Source organism: Phyllobates terribilis, unplaced genomic scaffold (genome assembly GCF_046119375.1).
Source record: "Phyllobates terribilis strain yellow unplaced genomic scaffold, ASM4611937v1 Scaffold_1__5_contigs__length_1240528914, whole genome shotgun sequence".
In the NCBI taxonomy this organism is placed as follows: domain Eukaryota; kingdom Metazoa; phylum Chordata; class Amphibia; order Anura; family Dendrobatidae; genus Phyllobates; species Phyllobates terribilis.
This window is the reverse complement of record NW_027362761.1, coordinates 511,047,324-511,063,924: the sequence shown is the minus strand read 5'-3', so window position 1 is coordinate 511,063,924 and position 16,601 is coordinate 511,047,324. Positions and strand designations below refer to the sequence as shown.

At 44.4% G+C, this 16,601-nt stretch overlaps 1 protein-coding gene across 1 annotated transcript in view; it reads left to right on the top strand.

Moving 5' to 3' along the window:
• The window catches only part of IPO11 (importin 11), a 590,907-nt gene that overhangs the window by 117,432 nt on the left and 456,874 nt on the right, over positions 1-16,601 (top strand). The window contains exon 6 of the mRNA XM_073680251.1: positions 2,920-2,978. Coding sequence (XP_073536352.1) covers positions 2,920-2,978 — 59 coding nt within the window. The remainder of the gene's footprint in view (positions 1-2,919; positions 2,979-16,601) is intronic.

Sequence of the window (16,601 nt, the reverse complement as noted above, 5' to 3'; positions counted from 1 at the left end):
CTGCACATCAGAAGTGGCAACGGGGATTCTAGCAGGGAGGAGGAGGTTTGCAGGGCTCAAATCTGACCCAAAGGATACTGCAAATTTTGGCCTGTTAACAAAAGCCTATTGATTATTTATTGCCAGCTACTGTCTTGTTTACAGTGATGGGAACAGAACAATTGCTGAAACAATGCGTCTATGCTTCTTCCCGAAAGAACATCATGTCGGCAGTGTCCATCCTACGTTTAGAGGAACGATGTGCTGCAGATGACGAATAATTTTATACTTTCATTAACAATCCAGTCTTCCAATAAATGGGCAAAATGTGATCTCTGTCGGCCTGTAATAAAACACATCAATCAGGAATGAACATTCTTATGGCCGCTCATTTGCTGATTGTCGACTTGTTGAAATGCACTAGATTATTAATGACAAGGACTAATAATGCCCATTGCAGTGCCCATGAGTTGCCACTTGCTCCTGGACAAGATCTGCAATATATTCTGAGAACTAATTGGGGCAGTGAAAAAACTTTTAAACTGTATGAAATAGCGGCAGTGAAAAAACTGCATGAAATAGCGGCAGTGAAAAATTGGGCAAACTTTGAAAGTGTCCCCAAGTGCAGTTGCAAAAACCATCAAGCGCTACAAAGAATCTGGCTCACATGAGGACCGCCCCAGGAAAGGAAGACCAAGAGTCACCTCTGCTTCTGAGGATAAGTTTATCCGAGTCACCAGCCTCAGAAATCGCAGGTTAACAGCTGCTCAGATTAGAGACCAGGTCAATGCCACACAGAGTTCTAGCAGCAGACACATCTCTTCAACAACTGTTAAGAGGAGACTTTGTGCAGCAGGCCTTCATGATAAAATAGCTGCTAGGAAACCACTGCTAAGGACAGGCAACAAGCAGAAGAGACTTGTTTTGGCTAAAGAACAGAAGGAATGGACATTAGACCAGTGGAAATCTGTGCTTTGGTCTGATGAGTCCAAATTTGAGATCTTTGGTTCCAACCACTGTGTCTTTGTGCGATGCAGAATAGGTGAACCGATGGACTCTACATGCCTAATTACCACCGTGAAGCATGGAGGAGGAGGTGTGATGGTGTGGTGGTGCTTTGCTGGTGACACTGTTGGGGATTTATTCAAAATTGAAGGCATACTGAACCAGCATGGCTACCACAGCATCTTGCAGCGGCATGCTATTCCATCCGGTTTGCATTTAGTTGGACCATCATTTATTTTTCAACAGGACAATGACCCCAAACACAACTCCAGGCTGTGTAAGGGCTATTTGACCAAGAAGGAGAGTGATGGGGTGCTACGCCAGATGACCTGGCCTCCACAGTCACCAGACCTGAACCCAATCGAGATGGTTTGGGTGAGCTGGACCACAGAGTGAAGGCAAAAGGGCCAACAAGTGCTAAGCATCTCTGGGAACTCCTTCAAGATTGTTGGAAGACCATTTCTGGTGACTACCTCTTGAAGCTCATCAAGAGAATGCCAAGAGTGTGCAAAGCAGTCATCAAAGCAAAAGGTGGCTACTTTGAAGAACCTAGAATATAAGACATATTTTCAGTTGTTTCACACATTTTTGTTAAGTATATAATTCCACATGTGTTAATTCATAGTTTTGATGCCTTCAGTGAGAATGTACAATTTTCATAGTCATGAAAATACAGAAAAATCTTTAAATGAGAAGGTGTGTCCAAACTTTTGGTCTGTACTGTATATATATGTTTATATATGAATGTATGAAAAGATATAAAAATAAAAGTAGAAAATATAAAAATATAGCGTGAAAAGTAAAAACATTAAGTATTTTTCTTTTATCTTGTTTCTGCTTTTCACGCTATATTTTTTCATATGAGATATCTAAATACATATATATATCTAATATATATATATATATATATATATATATATATATATATATATATATATATATGTATGTGTGTGCGTTTATTATAATAAAAACGATTATTATATTGCAGATACTTTGCATAACAGAAAAAAGGCAAAAATATTATACAAATTTTCCACCAATGAGACGGCTTTATACAGTCATATCAGTCAAAAAGACACACAAGTTTTGGCTGCTGAAATGTAAAAAGGCAGGGTAAAAAAAATGTACTAGTCTGACCTATCTGATGAAAGAAAATGCTTCACTGTCCAATCCTACAATAGTGACCGTACTCGAGCTGGTAGCCATATATCTGAATTGCCCCAATGACAAAAGCTGTCCATATGTCCAAAGACCTATATGAAACTATGGTCCGCATAAACCATCTAATAAATTTGCATCACACTTACTTTTTTTGGGCATCAGATTTTGCATTTTCTCCTTATTTAGGTAATAATCTGTTTACATACTGGGCAAAATGTCCTAAAAGATCAGTTTTATCTTAAAAAGAGCTGAAAAAAAAACCTGACTTCTGATATAAAAGGAAAGCGATCGATCCTTGGAAACTGTCGCTCTGCTCTGACTTCAATCATTGAGTTATTAATTCCAGCTTGATGGATTCTGCCCATGTGATATGAAAATTTCTCATGTCACCCTTTGAAGCAATGGGGAAGTGGAAATCTAGAAAATCAAAACAAGTCATAATAAATGTTAACCTCCGGAGGAAAATAATGAGATCGAGAAGGAAGAACAATAAATAACATCAGCTTGAAAAATACAAAGAGGATGAATGGATAAAGTGCAAATGACAGCGACAAAGTGGCTAAAATCAGCCTTTTAGATTTCCTCAGTATGTTGTTTTTCGGTGAGGCCAGTGACTCTGGGAACCTTTCCCGTCATCTCGGCTTCACTTCTGTCCTCTGCTTTCTGCTTTGCATTAATGCTGCTCAGGGTGGGATTTTTTTGTTTGCAGAATTTGCTTATCAAGTTTGTTGCCTCTTTTGAATTAAAGTACAACTTTTGTTTTCGTATCTTTAGTTTTGCGTAAACTGACGGTCCATGGATTTACCGATCCTCTCCAGAATGCAGAAGCCATGGTAAGGACACATTGTAATTACGGTATCTATAAATTTAAAAATGGTCTTTAAATATTTAAAGGGGTTGCCCAGGCTTAAACAAATGTATTTAAAGAGTAAATATGGTGAAATTAAAAAATTCTTATATGCTGTGGTGGCCTTGCTGGTCTTGGGGTAGTGTGCTGACCATGTGTTCGTGACTAGTGTTGAGCATTACCTTCCGATAACGGGAGATATCGTATCAGATTGGATCGGACCGATACCCAAAAAATATCGGATATAGCCGATTCCGATACTGGAAACCAATGCAAGTCAATGGGACATAAATATCGGAATGCCATCCCAGCGTGAGAGAATTCTCCTGATTGTTTAAAAGCCGGCGGGCGGTAAAAAGCCGCCCGCTTTTAAACAATCACACAGCCCCATACTGCTTCCCCGCAGCCTCCCATCCCGATCCTCCGCTCCCCCCGCCACCTCCCATCCCGATCCTAAGTTAGGACCGGGAGGGAGCGCAGCACCAAGGAGTGGGGAGCGAAGGACCCGGACGGGGAAGCCGGCAGTGAAAAGACTTCACCGCCGGCTTTCCCGTTCTGTGCTGTCCTCCCCACTCCCTGATGTATGTGGTATGATGTATGATTGGTGTGTGCATGGTGTCTGCCGGTGTCTGCCTGTGTCTGCATGCAGGCAGACATAGGCCGATGTGACACTACTACTCCCATCGGCCTATGTCTGTCCCCCGTCCACTCGTGCCAGCAGGATCAGCTCGATGGGAGCAGTAGTTCCCATCAGCCTGATCCTGCTATTTAAATTGCCCTACTGTGTCCTTTAAACTGCCCCATATGTTATTTTGGCCCCCATAGGTTTATATTTTTGCCCCTATACATGTTTTATTTTTTTAGGCCCCCATATTTTTTTTGTTTTTGGTTACCCAATAAATTTTAAATACATTTCATTAGTGGCCAGTGGTTACCTAAAATAAATTAGTTTATACATTACCTGTCCCCGCCGATCGGCACCAAAAATAAAAAAATACACCTATACTCACCTAGACACCTAATTCCCCGAAGCCATCGATCTCCTGTAATAAAATATAAAATAATAAACCACAATTTTATCTTTACCCCTCCGTAGTAGTCCAAATCGAGTGTCCTACGATGATCTCCAGTTTAGAGCAGCCACATAAAATGTGACCGCTCTAAACCGCTGCCGCCGCTACAATGACGGGGGCCGTAAAGCAGCCCCGTCATTGCATAAGCGGGTTCGCCGGTGTTCAGGCAGCGCTGCTCCGGTGAACTCCTTTACGGTCCCGCTGACTGTGAGAAATTCCCACGGTACAGCAGGGCCGTAAAGGAGGTCACCGGAGCATCGCTGACTGAATGCACTCCGGTGACCTCAGTCAGGGGCTCACGCTGCCGGGAGCGGATGTGTTCCCGGCAGTGTGAGCTTACAGCAGCCATGCACAGCTGTCACCATCTCCAGATGTGACAGCTGTGCATGGGGAGATCAGCGCAGGAACGTTGACAGGTAACTATTTTTTTTTAGTAAACTAAGAATTAAATAAAATTGTGTGTTTTATTTCAAATAAATTATTTTTTTCTGGGTGTAGTGTGTTTTTTCTTTTTAACACTTTGTAGGTTAGTAATGGGGGTGTCTTATAGACGCCCATCATTACTAACCTGGGCTTCATGGCAGCTGGCGCTGACATGAACCCCACCACTATTACCCCCTGCCACCGCACCAGGGCAGCGTGGAAGAGCGAGGCTAAGCGCCAGATTAGGATGTGCCAAATCTGGGGCGGCTGAGGGCTGATTTTATAGCCTGGGAGGGGGCCTATAACCATGGCCCCTTTCTAGGCTATTAATATCAGGTCGCAGCTGTCCGCCTAGCCTTTGCTGGCTCCAATTTATAGGGGGACCCTATTTTTTTTTTTTTTTTTGCGCTGGAATGGCTGGAAAGGCTAAGCTAACTGCTGCGGACTGATATTAATAGCAAGGGAGGGGGCCATGATCCTTGGCTACTTCCCAGACTATTAAATCAGCCCTCAGCTTTCCCTCTTTTCCTTAAAAATATGAGTGAGCCCACCCCTTTTTTTTTTTTTTTTTTTTTTTTTTTTTTTTTATATACATTGAATAGGGATTGGACTAGGAATTGACATCAAATTGGCCTTTTTTTTTTTTTTTTTCCTTCACTAACTTTATTTGTCTTCAAAAACGCGTCAAAAACGCACATAGAATCCGCATGCGTTTTTCTGGCAAGGAGATGCGGAAATGGTCAGGAAAATTTCTGCTTCATTTCTGCATCGTGGGCACATAGCCTAATATTGGCGTGACCCCATGAATTTCGGGCTTAGGGCCAAAAATAGGGCGAAGCCCCACATATTTTTTCTTTTAATTATTTCATGAAATTAATGAAATAATAATAATAGAAAAGGGCTTCCCTATATTGTTGTGTCCGGGCCAAGTACAAATAGGCAGCTGGGGGTTGGGGGCATCCCTTTCCTGGATGCTGTACCTGGCTGGCATACAAAAATATGGCGAAGCCCAAGTCAAAATTTTTGGGAAAAATTTATTAAAAAATAAATAATAATTTAGGGACTGCATCTTTATTAACCCCTCAAGTGTCATTTAGTGTTAAAATAAAGGATTTATTTAAAAAAAAAATTGGCGTGGGATCCCCCATAATTTCAGTCTCTAGCGGAGGTTAAGCAGACAGCTTGGGCAGATGTTTGAAGCCTGGGAAGGGGGTAATACCCACAGAGCTTCCCAGGCTACTATTAGCCCCCAGCTGAATACCTAGCCTTTACTAGCTATTAAAATGGGGGACTCAAAAAAAAATGACGTGGGGTCCCCTTATTTTAATAGCTAGCAAAGGCTAGGCAGACAGCTGGGGGCTCATATTAATAGCCCAGGAAGGGTGCAATGAATATTGGCCCCCTCCCAGGCTAGAAACAGCAGTCCTCAGCCGCCCCAGATTTGGCACATCCTATTTGTGCGCCAAATCTGGCGCTTAGCCTCGCTCTTCCACGCTGCCCTGGTGCGGTGGCAGGGGGTAATAGTGGTGGGGTTCATGTCAGCGCCAGCTGCCATGAAGCCCAGGTTAGTAATGATGGGCCGTCTATAAGACACCCCCATTACTAACCTACAAAGTGTTAAAAAGAAAAAACACACTACACCCAGAAAAAAATAATTTATTTGAAATAAAACACCCAATTTTATTTAATTCTTAGTTTACTAAAAAAAAAAAAATAGTTACCTGTCCACTGATCTCCCATGCACAGCTGTAACATCTGGAGATGTGACAGCTGTCGTTGCTGCTGTAAGCTCACACTGCCGGGAACACGTCCGCTCCCGGCAGCATGAGCCCCTGACTGAGGTCACCGGAGTGCATTCAGTCAGCGCTGCTCCGGTGACCTCCTTTACGACCCTGATGTACCGTGGGAATTTCTCACGGTCAGCGGGGCCGTAAAGGAGGTCACCGGAGCAGCGCTGCCTGAACTCCGACGAACCCGGTTATGCAATGACGGGGCTGCTTTACGGCCCCGTCATTGTAGCGGCGGCAGCGGTTTAGAGCGGTCACATTTTATGTGGCTGCTCTAAACTGGAGATCATCGTAGGACACTCGATTTGGACTACTACGGAGGGGTAAGGATAAAATTGTGGTTTATTATTTTATATTTTATTACAGGAGATCGATGGCTTCGGGGAATTAGGTGTCTAGGTGAGTATAGGTGTATTTTTTTATTTTTTACTTTATTTTAGGTGGCGATCGGCGGTGACAGGTAATGTATAAACTAATTTATTTTAGTGAACCACTGGCCACCAATGAAATGTATTTAAAATTTATTGGGGACCAAAAACCCCCCCAAAAATATGGGGGCCTAAAAAAATAAAACATGTATAGGGGCAAAAATATAAACCTATGGGGGCCAAAATAACATATGGGGCAGTTTAAAGCAGGGTTCCCCAACTCCAGTCCTCAAGGCCCACCAACAGGTCATGTTTTCAGGATTTCCTTAGTATTGCACAGGAGATGGAACTATTTCCTGTGCACGTGATGGAATTATCACCTGTGCGATACTAAGGAAATCCTGAAAACATGACCTGTTGGTGGGCCTTGAGGACTGGAGTTGGGGAACCCTGGTTTAAAGGACACAGTAGGGCAATTTAAATAGCAGGATCAGGCTGATGGGAACTACTGCTCCCATCGAGCTGATCCTGCTGGCACGAGTGGACGGGGGACAGACATAGGCCGATGGGAGTAGTAGTGTCACATCGGCCTATGTCTGCCTGCACGCAGACACCCGCAGACACCGCGCACACACCAATCATACATGATACCACATACATCAGGGAGCGGGGAGCGCAGCACAGAACGGGAAAGCCGGCGGTGAAGTCTTTTCACTGCCGGCTTCCCCGCCCGGGTCCTTCGCTCCCCACTCCTTGGTGCTGCGCTCCCCGCCCTGTCCTAACTTAGGATCGGGATGGGAGGTTGCGGGGGGAGCGGAGGATCGGGATGGGAGGCTGCGGGGAAGCAGTATGGGGCTGTGTGATTGTTTAAAAGCCGGCGGCTTTTTACCGCCCGCCAGCTTTTAAACAATCAGGAGAATTCTCTCACGCTGGGATGGCATTCTGATGACAGGCTGGATCGCAGCTGAGCGCTGCCATCCAGCTTGTCATCCTTCAGAGACACTGCAGAGCGCAGGCATTATGGAAACTTCCGATTCCGGTATCCGACATTCTAAAAGTATCGGAACTCCGTATCGGAACTCCGATACCGCGAATATCGGTCAATACCCGATATTTCAGTATCGGAATGCTCAACACTACTCGTGACTGCTGCAGTCAGTCACTAGGGAGGGGAGTGTATAGAAAAAAGAGGTAACCTGCAAGGAAGGGGAAAATTATACCTTTCTCACCATCAGTATCTAGCGGCACAATGGGGAATGAGGTCTGTCATGGGTTGTTGAAGTAGGAAGCAGTACAAGGATGAAGCTGTGCTTGTGTATGAGAGCTAGTGAAGGCATGAGCATCCAGGACAGTCAAGACTCTCATCCAGCCTCTTTGATACAGGAAAGCAAAAGATGCAAAAATAACAAAATAAAAACTTGGCAGAAAAAAATTAAAAACAATGTTGGAAGACAAAATCGGACTAACCTGTCATTAATCAAAAATTAAGCTTGCCTATCCCCACCTTGTCAGTGCTCACAAGACTTTTATTAGACTATAAATGGTGGCTTTGATGCTCAAGGGCTCAGTCAGACTGCCATATAAATCGAACCAAGATTGGACCACAGGGCACGGACTGGCCAGCGACTCTTCCGACCCGAGCGTGACAGCTTCATGTATTTCTATGCAGCTGTAATGCTCTGTTTGGGAGAGCCTCTAGCCAGTCCGTGCAGTGCAGTCCGATTTTTACGGTCGTCTGACTGTGTCCTTAAGGGAACATATCAAGGTGGGTAACGATATTAAGGGTAAAGGCCACGTCACACTAAGCGACGCTACAGCGATCCCGACAACGATACGACCTGTCAGGGATCGTTGCTGCGTCACTGTGTGGTCGCTGGTGAGATGTCAAACAGTCAGATCTTCCAAACGACGCAGCAACGATGCGGCGACCTGTAACGATCTGTATAACGATGCACGCCTATGTGTTTCTGTGTCTGAGTCGTCGACAAGGTCTTTGGTAAGGTGTCAAACACACCGATGCATGCTACCCAGCGGGACCTCAACGATCAAAAAAAGGTCCAGACCATTCCGACACTACCAGCGATCTCAGGGCAGGGGCCTGGTCGCTGCCACGTGTCAAACATAGCGAGATCGCTGCTGAGGTCGCTGTTGCGTCACAAAACTTGTGACGCAGCAGCGATTTCGCTTAGTGTGATGGGGCCTTAAGTCTGCAGGTAAATAGCATTAGACAGGTGCCTAGCTGCTGTATTGAAAATGGGGCTCACGGGAGAAAATTTACTTTATTCTACCTGGGAGCCGGCTTTCAGTTATACAAGCGCACAGTATACTGTGAACGGCAGCTGTAAGCACGCCCCAGCCCTTTGACACAGCTAGCTCTGCAGTGCATCAGTGCAAAGATAGCTGTCAAAGTGCTGGGGCTTGCTTACAGCCAACACTCACAGTATACTGAGCGGTGACTTTAGTTGCGCCGGCTCGCCCGTATACTCAAAGCCGATGGCTCCATGGAGGAATAAAGTTCCCTTTATCCAGGGAGTTGTACTTGCTTGATTTGAATTGCTTGAGCAGAATAAAAACATTATCACCACCAGCTCTTTGGCAATACATACCTGCATATTATGTATGTAGACGAAATTAAACCTAGTAAGAAGGTGCACCCTACATCCAGTGAAGCATGGTGGAGGCTCCATAATGTTGTAGGTTTTGCTGCTGATGTGTCCTCTGGGACTGGATACCTTGAATGTGTTCCAAGAACAATCAAATCAAAGGATTATCAGGACATTCTAGAATGAAATTTGCTCAAAAATGTAAGAAAACTGCAAAATGTGTCCAACAGCAGGATAATGACCCATAGCTGTGATATTCTGCACTATTCATTGTATACATCCGACCGCCGAAGCGAATAACAACTGATAGGTGGGTGTTGAACCAAGCAAGCATTGCTGCACATGGAGCAATGATTACTACATGTGTGTTGTGACACAATAGTCAGTGTCTTAAAGGGATCTTAAGGTTTCGGAAAACCCCTGTCCTTTGACTACTGTTTGTTCTCCAAAATAGAAACTGCTTTATTAGACCTTGATGGGCCCACCGATGCTTGCGGCGTCTCTTATTGTCTGCAGCACTGATGTCAAGTTGACAGCGAATCAGTGAGCACTGCAGACAAAAACGGACACCAGTGGCAGCAGCTAAACTCAGCACCCGGGGAAGTTTCTATTTAATTTAAACTGCAACCGGAGGATGGATTTTCTGAACCTGGCAAAGCCCTTTAAGACTTTCACGCAAAGTCTATTATTTTGCAATGCTGCTAATTTACTTTTTTCTCTCTCTGTCTGTCCGTCTACCTAAGCATCTGTCTGTCCTTCTCCCTGTGCCACTTTCTCTCTCACTTTCGTTCTTTTTAGTGAATCCTTCCATTGAGGTCCCAGCAGATTTCACCTTTGAAGTGGATGCAGTGGTAGAGTAATCATCTGACCCTTGTAAAGCAGATGCTAGTGTTTGACTCTCTGGCACTTTAAAGGCCTTGTCCCACAGCAACCGTTCACAAGTACAAGTCATACACGCTGGATTATTACCTGTGGCTTTAACATTTCGTCCGCAGACTCCTCCGCGATCTTTCTCCTTATGAGACTCGACGCTGCGTTCTTGCCGGGAAAATGGAATGTGATTATTTTTGTCAATCAATTTACGGATGAGTGACACCGCGCTAATTGACTATTAGAGCTCTACCTACATGATCAAAATGTTATTCCGGATAATTAGTTTCTGTTAACACACACTGCTTGCTGAATATAAAATCTCCGAGACGGAGCGGGAAGAATCATTGACAGTTTCCTAATAAAATTACACAGCTTTTATGGAGAGCTGAATACATATAGGAGGGGTGATACATGCAACCTGCCCAGGAATCTGGCAACATATGGAGGAGTTCATGGTTTTCTGCTGTTTGGGATAGTGGAACTTTGCTTAGTATTTAAAGTTACTGCCATTGGCTATCCATATGACAAGGTAGAAATTACTGTATTTTTCTGACTATAAGATGCACCGGACCATAAGACGCACCTAAGTTTTAGAGGAGGAAAATAGAAAAAAAAATGAAATAAAAAAAGGTGGTGATAATGCACTGTTATGGGGAAGGGGGTCGGCTACTGACACTGGTATAGGGGTAAAGTCCCCCAATTCTGTATCTATATGCCTCCATCCTGGTATATATGGCCCCCCTTCCTGTTATACGGGGCCCCCATCCCTATCCTGGTATGCATGGCACCCCCATCTCCATCCTGGTATGCATAGTCCCCTCATCTTGGTTTGCATGGCACCTCCATACTCATCCTGGTATGCATGGCACCCCCATCCTGGTATGCATGGCACCCCCTTCCCGGTATGTATGCCACCCCCATCCCGTTATGCAAGGCACCCCCTTCCCGATATGTATGCCACCCCCATCCCAGTATGCATGGCACCCCCATCACCGTGCACACACACAAAAAAAGGATTTTACTAACCTTCCTTTCCTCTGCTCCTCTTCTTCTGCCAGCAGCTGATCTCAGCGTGTGAGCCAAGCATGACGCCACTGCCATGCGCTTTCAGACGCTGAGATCAGCTGCCGAAATAGTCAGAGCTCCCCACGCCGGGACTAGGGAGCAGTGATAATTCACTCTCCTTAATATCGCCACAGTGTCAGCCTCAGCCGCAGCTCCTGTAGCGGCTGGGCGATCACGTGTGCCCGCTACTAAAGAGAATGAAAATTCACTACTCCGCATGGGCGTGGGGAGTAGTGAATATTCATTCTCTTTAGTAGCGGGCACACGTGATCGCCCAGCCGCTGCAGGAAGCCGGTGGCTGGGCTGACACTGTGCGCGCTATTAAGGAGAGTGAATATTCTGTACTCCACACGCCCCTGGGTGAATATTCTTTTTCTTTTAACAGCAGGCACAATGTTGGCTGCAGAAAGTGGCTCCTGCCTCCTGTGCCCCGCTACTCCGCCGCTGCTGCTCCCCCCTCCACACCCCGCCCCACAACACCCCACACCATCCACAGCCACATTCTGACTTATAAGACGCATCCCCTAATTTCATCCAAAATTTTGTAGGAAAAAATGTGTGTCTTATAGTCCGAAAAATACGGTACTTGAAAATTCAGTTTAGTTGGGTCATTCTGATTATCATGATGTAGGTGCCCTATAAACTATAGGTTTGAAAATGGGCCTATAAAGTTTTAAACCACATTCATTTGTTGCCTGATGGTTTAATGATTGTTCATCCCTGGTAATCATTGGTTCAAAGAAAATGTTATGTTCAGTGCGTAATACTTTTGAAACAATCGGAGCTGGGTTTAACCTATATATTTAAAGGGAATCTATCACCAGGTTTTTGTGCCCCATCTGAGCGCAGAAGAATGTCCGAACAAAGACCCCGATTCCAGCGATGTATTACTTGCTTGTCTTCTTACTGCAGTTTTGACAAACGCCCTGTTTTTTTTTGCTGGGGTTACACAAAGCTGGAGGACTATATGACACGACATAAATAGTCCTCTAGTGATAATGTCCTGCTGACATAACACTGATTTTTCTTTCAACTATGAGACACTGTTCAGTAGGTGATACATCAACTCAATCACTCCTACATCAGGCTGCTCTCAGATTACATAGCAAATTTCCTGCTGACTGATTCCTTTTAAAAGGCTCATTCATGACTGTAGGTGTGTCCTACTTGGTGGTTGGAGCTTAAAAAAAAAAATCTAACTCCCTAGGGATAGATCTACTCCTGGCACAAACATACAGTGGTTACGTAAAGTATTCAGACCCCTTTAAATTTTTCACGCTTTGTTTCATTGCAGCCATTTGGTGAATTCTAAAAACTTCATTTTTTTTCTCATTAAAGTACACTCTGCACCCCATCTTGACTGAAAAAAAAACAGAAATGTAGAATTTTTTGCAAATTTATTAAAAAAGAAAAACTGAAATATCACATGATCATAAGTATTCAGACCCTTTGCTCAGTATTGAGTAGAAGCACCCTTTTGAGCTAGTACAGCCATGAGTCTTCTTGGGAATGATGCAACAAGTTTTTCACACCTGGATTTGGGGATCCTCTGCAATTCTTCCTTGCAGATCCTCTCCAGTTCCGTCAGGTTGGATGGTGAACGTTGGTGGACAGCCATTTTCAGGTCTCTCCAGAGATGCTCAATTGGGTTTAGGTCAGGGCTCTGGCTGGGCTAGTCAAGAATGGTCACGGAGTTGTTCTGAAGCCACTCCTTTGTTATTTTAGCTGTGTGCTTAGGGTCATTGTCTTGTTGGAAGGTGAACTTTTGGCCAAGTCTGAGGTCCAGAGCACTCTGGAGGAGGTTTTCATCCAGGATATCTCTGTACTTGGCCGCATTAATGTTTAATTCGATTGCAACCAGTCGTCCTGTCCCTGCAGCTGAAAAACACCCCCATAGCATGATGCTGCCACCACCATGTTTCACTGTTGGGATTGTATTGGGCAGGTGATGAGCAGTGCCTGGTTTTCTCCACACATACCGCTTAGAATTATCATCAAAAAGTTCTATCTTCATCTCATCAGACCAGAGAATCTTATTTCTCATAGTCTGGGAGTCCTTCATGTGTTTTTGAGCAAACTCTATGCGGGCTTTCATATGTCTTGCACTGAGTAGAGGCTTCCGTCGGGCCACTCTGCCATAAAGGCCCGACTGGTGGAGGGCTGCAGTGATAGTTGACTTTGTGGAACTTTCTCCCTTCTCCCTACTGCATCTCTGGAGCTCAGCCACAGTGATCTTGGGGTTCTTTACCTCTCTCACCAAGGCTCTTCTCCCACGATTGCTCAGTTTGGCTGGACGGCCAGGTCTAGGAAGACTTCTGGTGGTCCCAAACTTCTTCCATTTAAGGATTATGGAGACCACTGTGCTCTTAAGAACCTTGAGTAGTGCAGAAATTCTTTTGTAACCTTCGCCAGATCTGTGCCTTGCCACAATTCTGTCTCTGAGCTCCTTGGGCAGTTCCTTTGAGCTCATGATTCTCATTTGGTCTGACATGCACTGTGAGCTGTGAGGTCTTATATAGACTGGTTTGTGCCTTTCCAAATCAAGTCCTATCCGTTTAATTAAACACAGCTGGACTCCAATGAAGGAGTAGAACCATCTGAAGGAGGATCACAAGGAAATGGACATCATGTGAGTTAAATATGAGTGTCTGAGCAAAGGGTCTGAATACTTATGACCATGTGATATTTCAGTTTTTCTTTTTTAATAAATTTGCAAAAATTTATACATTTCTGTTTTTATTCAGTCAAGATGGGGTGGAGAGTGTACTTTAACCCCTTAACAACATCTGACGTACTAATACGCGTCTGTGCCCTGGGACTTAAGAGCCAGACCCGTATTAGTACGTCATGGCGATCGCGCGCGCACACAGGCTGTGCGGGCGCGATCGCCGCCGGGTGTCAGCTGATTGTCACAGCTGACACCAGATACTATGTGCAGGGAGCGGTCCTGCACCGCTCCCAGCACATTAACCCCCGCGATGCTGCGATCGAAGTCGATCGCAGGATTGCGGGGTCAAGGGGAGGTGATCGCAGATACTCACCTCCTCTTCCGGCTTCCAGCGCTGTCTGCAAAGGCTTCCCGGGTGTTGCCATGACTTCCCGATGTCGTCATGACAACATCCGGGTCACCAGGCAGCAGGAAGATTGTTTGGACATGCGCAGTGCATCTCCAAACAATCTTCTCCCCGTCCAGCGCTGACAGCCTGCATGACAAAGGGATGGTGCTGCATTCCTGTGCCATGCAGGCGTTCAGAGAAAAAAAAATGAAAGTCCCAGAGTGGGACAGAGTAAAAAAGTGTAAAAACACCCAGAAAGTGAAAAAAAAAAAAAAATTGCAAAAAAATAATAAAAAAAATAAAAAAAAAATAATCCACCAAAAATAAAAATATAATGTACCCATCAATAAATATTATTATTAAAAAAACAATAAAAGTACACATATTTGGTATCGCCGCGTCCGGAACAACCTGACCTATAAAACTGTCCCACTAGTTAACCCCTTCAGTGAACACGGTAAAAAAAAAAAAAAAAAAAAAAAAAAAAACGAAACAAAAAACAATGCTTTATCACCATACCGCCAAACAAAAAATGGAATAACACGCGATCAAAAAGACAAATATAAATAAAAATGGTACCGCTGAAAACGTCATCTCGTCCCGCAAAAATACAAGCCAACATACAGCTCCATCAGCCGAAAAATAAAAAAGTTATAGCTCTCAGAATAAAGCTATGCTAAAAAATATTTTTTTCTATAAAATTGCTTTTATTATGTAAAAGTGCAAAACATAGAAAACCGATATAAATGTGGTACCGCTGTAAACGTACTGACCCGAATAATAAAGCTACCTTATCAATTTTACCATACGCGGAACAGAATAAAAAAAAAAACAAAAAAAACACAATTCCTGAATTGTTGGTTTTTGTTTATTCTGCCTCCCAAAAATCAGAATAGAAAGCGATCAAAAAATGGCACCAATAAAAACGTCAACTCATCCCGCAAAAAACAAGCCGTCACATGACTGTCTGCCAAAATCTGGAAAAATTATAGCTCTCAAAATATGGCGATGCAAAAACTAGATTTTACAAAAAATGCGTCTTTTAGTGTGTGACAGCTGTCAGTCATAAAAACCCCATATGATTCTGGTACTGCTGTAATCACATCGACCCGAAGAATAAAGTCTTCTAATCACTTATACCGCACGAGGAACGGCGTCAAAAATAAACTCTTGGGTGAGGATTGGGCTAGGGTTAGGGCTGGGTTTGGGGTTAGGGTTGTGCTAGGGTTAGGGTTGTGCTAGGGTTAGGGTTGTGCTACGGTTAGCGTTGTGCTACGGTTAGGGCTGGGGTTGGGGTTAGGGTTGTGATGGGGTTGGGATTTTTTTCAAAAGAAAAAAAGATGACGATATGGCGACTAGTGTTGAGCGCAAGTGCTCGCTACTTGAGTTTGCATCGGGTGCTGTGGTATGCATTGAGTATCGTGGGTATTTGAGTGACATGCTCGAGTCTCTGCCCCATAGGCTTCGCGGCCAAAAAAAACTTTACGGGAATTGCCTGCCATGCATGAGCGATCCCCGCATGTTTTTTTTTGGGTGTCTAATAACCGTGAAAAGCAGGGACTCGAGCATGTCACTCGAGCACACGCTGTACATGGTGCGTACCTGAGTACCCGATGCAAACTCAAGTAGTGAGCACTTGCGCTCAAGACTAATGACAACTTATTCAATATGATGACCTATTGTAACCAAATTCTGTGTCGTACCTCTGGGTTCAAAATGTTCACTATACACCTTAATAAAATCCTTGAGGGGTATAGTTTCCAAAATGGCGTCACTTGTGGGGGAGCTCCACTGTTTAGGCACATCACGGGCTCTCCAAACGCAACATGGTGTCCGCTAACAATTTGAGCCAACAATTTGTTAGCGGATACCATGTTGCATTTGAAGAGTCTCTGTGTGCCCAAACATTGGAGCTCCCCCACAAGTGACCCCAAGGCACCTATCTAGATGCATAGTGAGCACTTGGAACCTCTAGGTGCTTCACAAATTGATTCGGAAAAATGAAAAAGTGAAAAAAAAAACACATTTTCATTTTTGCGAATCAATTTGTGAAGCACCTGGGGGTTCCAAGTGCTCACTATGCATCTAGATAGGTGCCTTGGGGGGTCTAGTTTCCAAAATGGGGTCACTTGTGGGGGAGCTCCAATGTTTGGGCACACAGGGGCTCTCCAAACGCAACATGGTGTCCGCTAACAATTTGAGCCGTTTTTCCATTCAATTTGTTAGCGGATACCATGTTGCATTTGGAGAGTCCCTGTGTGCCCAAACATTGGAGCTCCTCCACAAGTGACCCCATTTTGGAAACTATAACCCCCAAGGCACCTTTCTAGATGCATAGTGAGCACTTGGAACCCCTAGGTG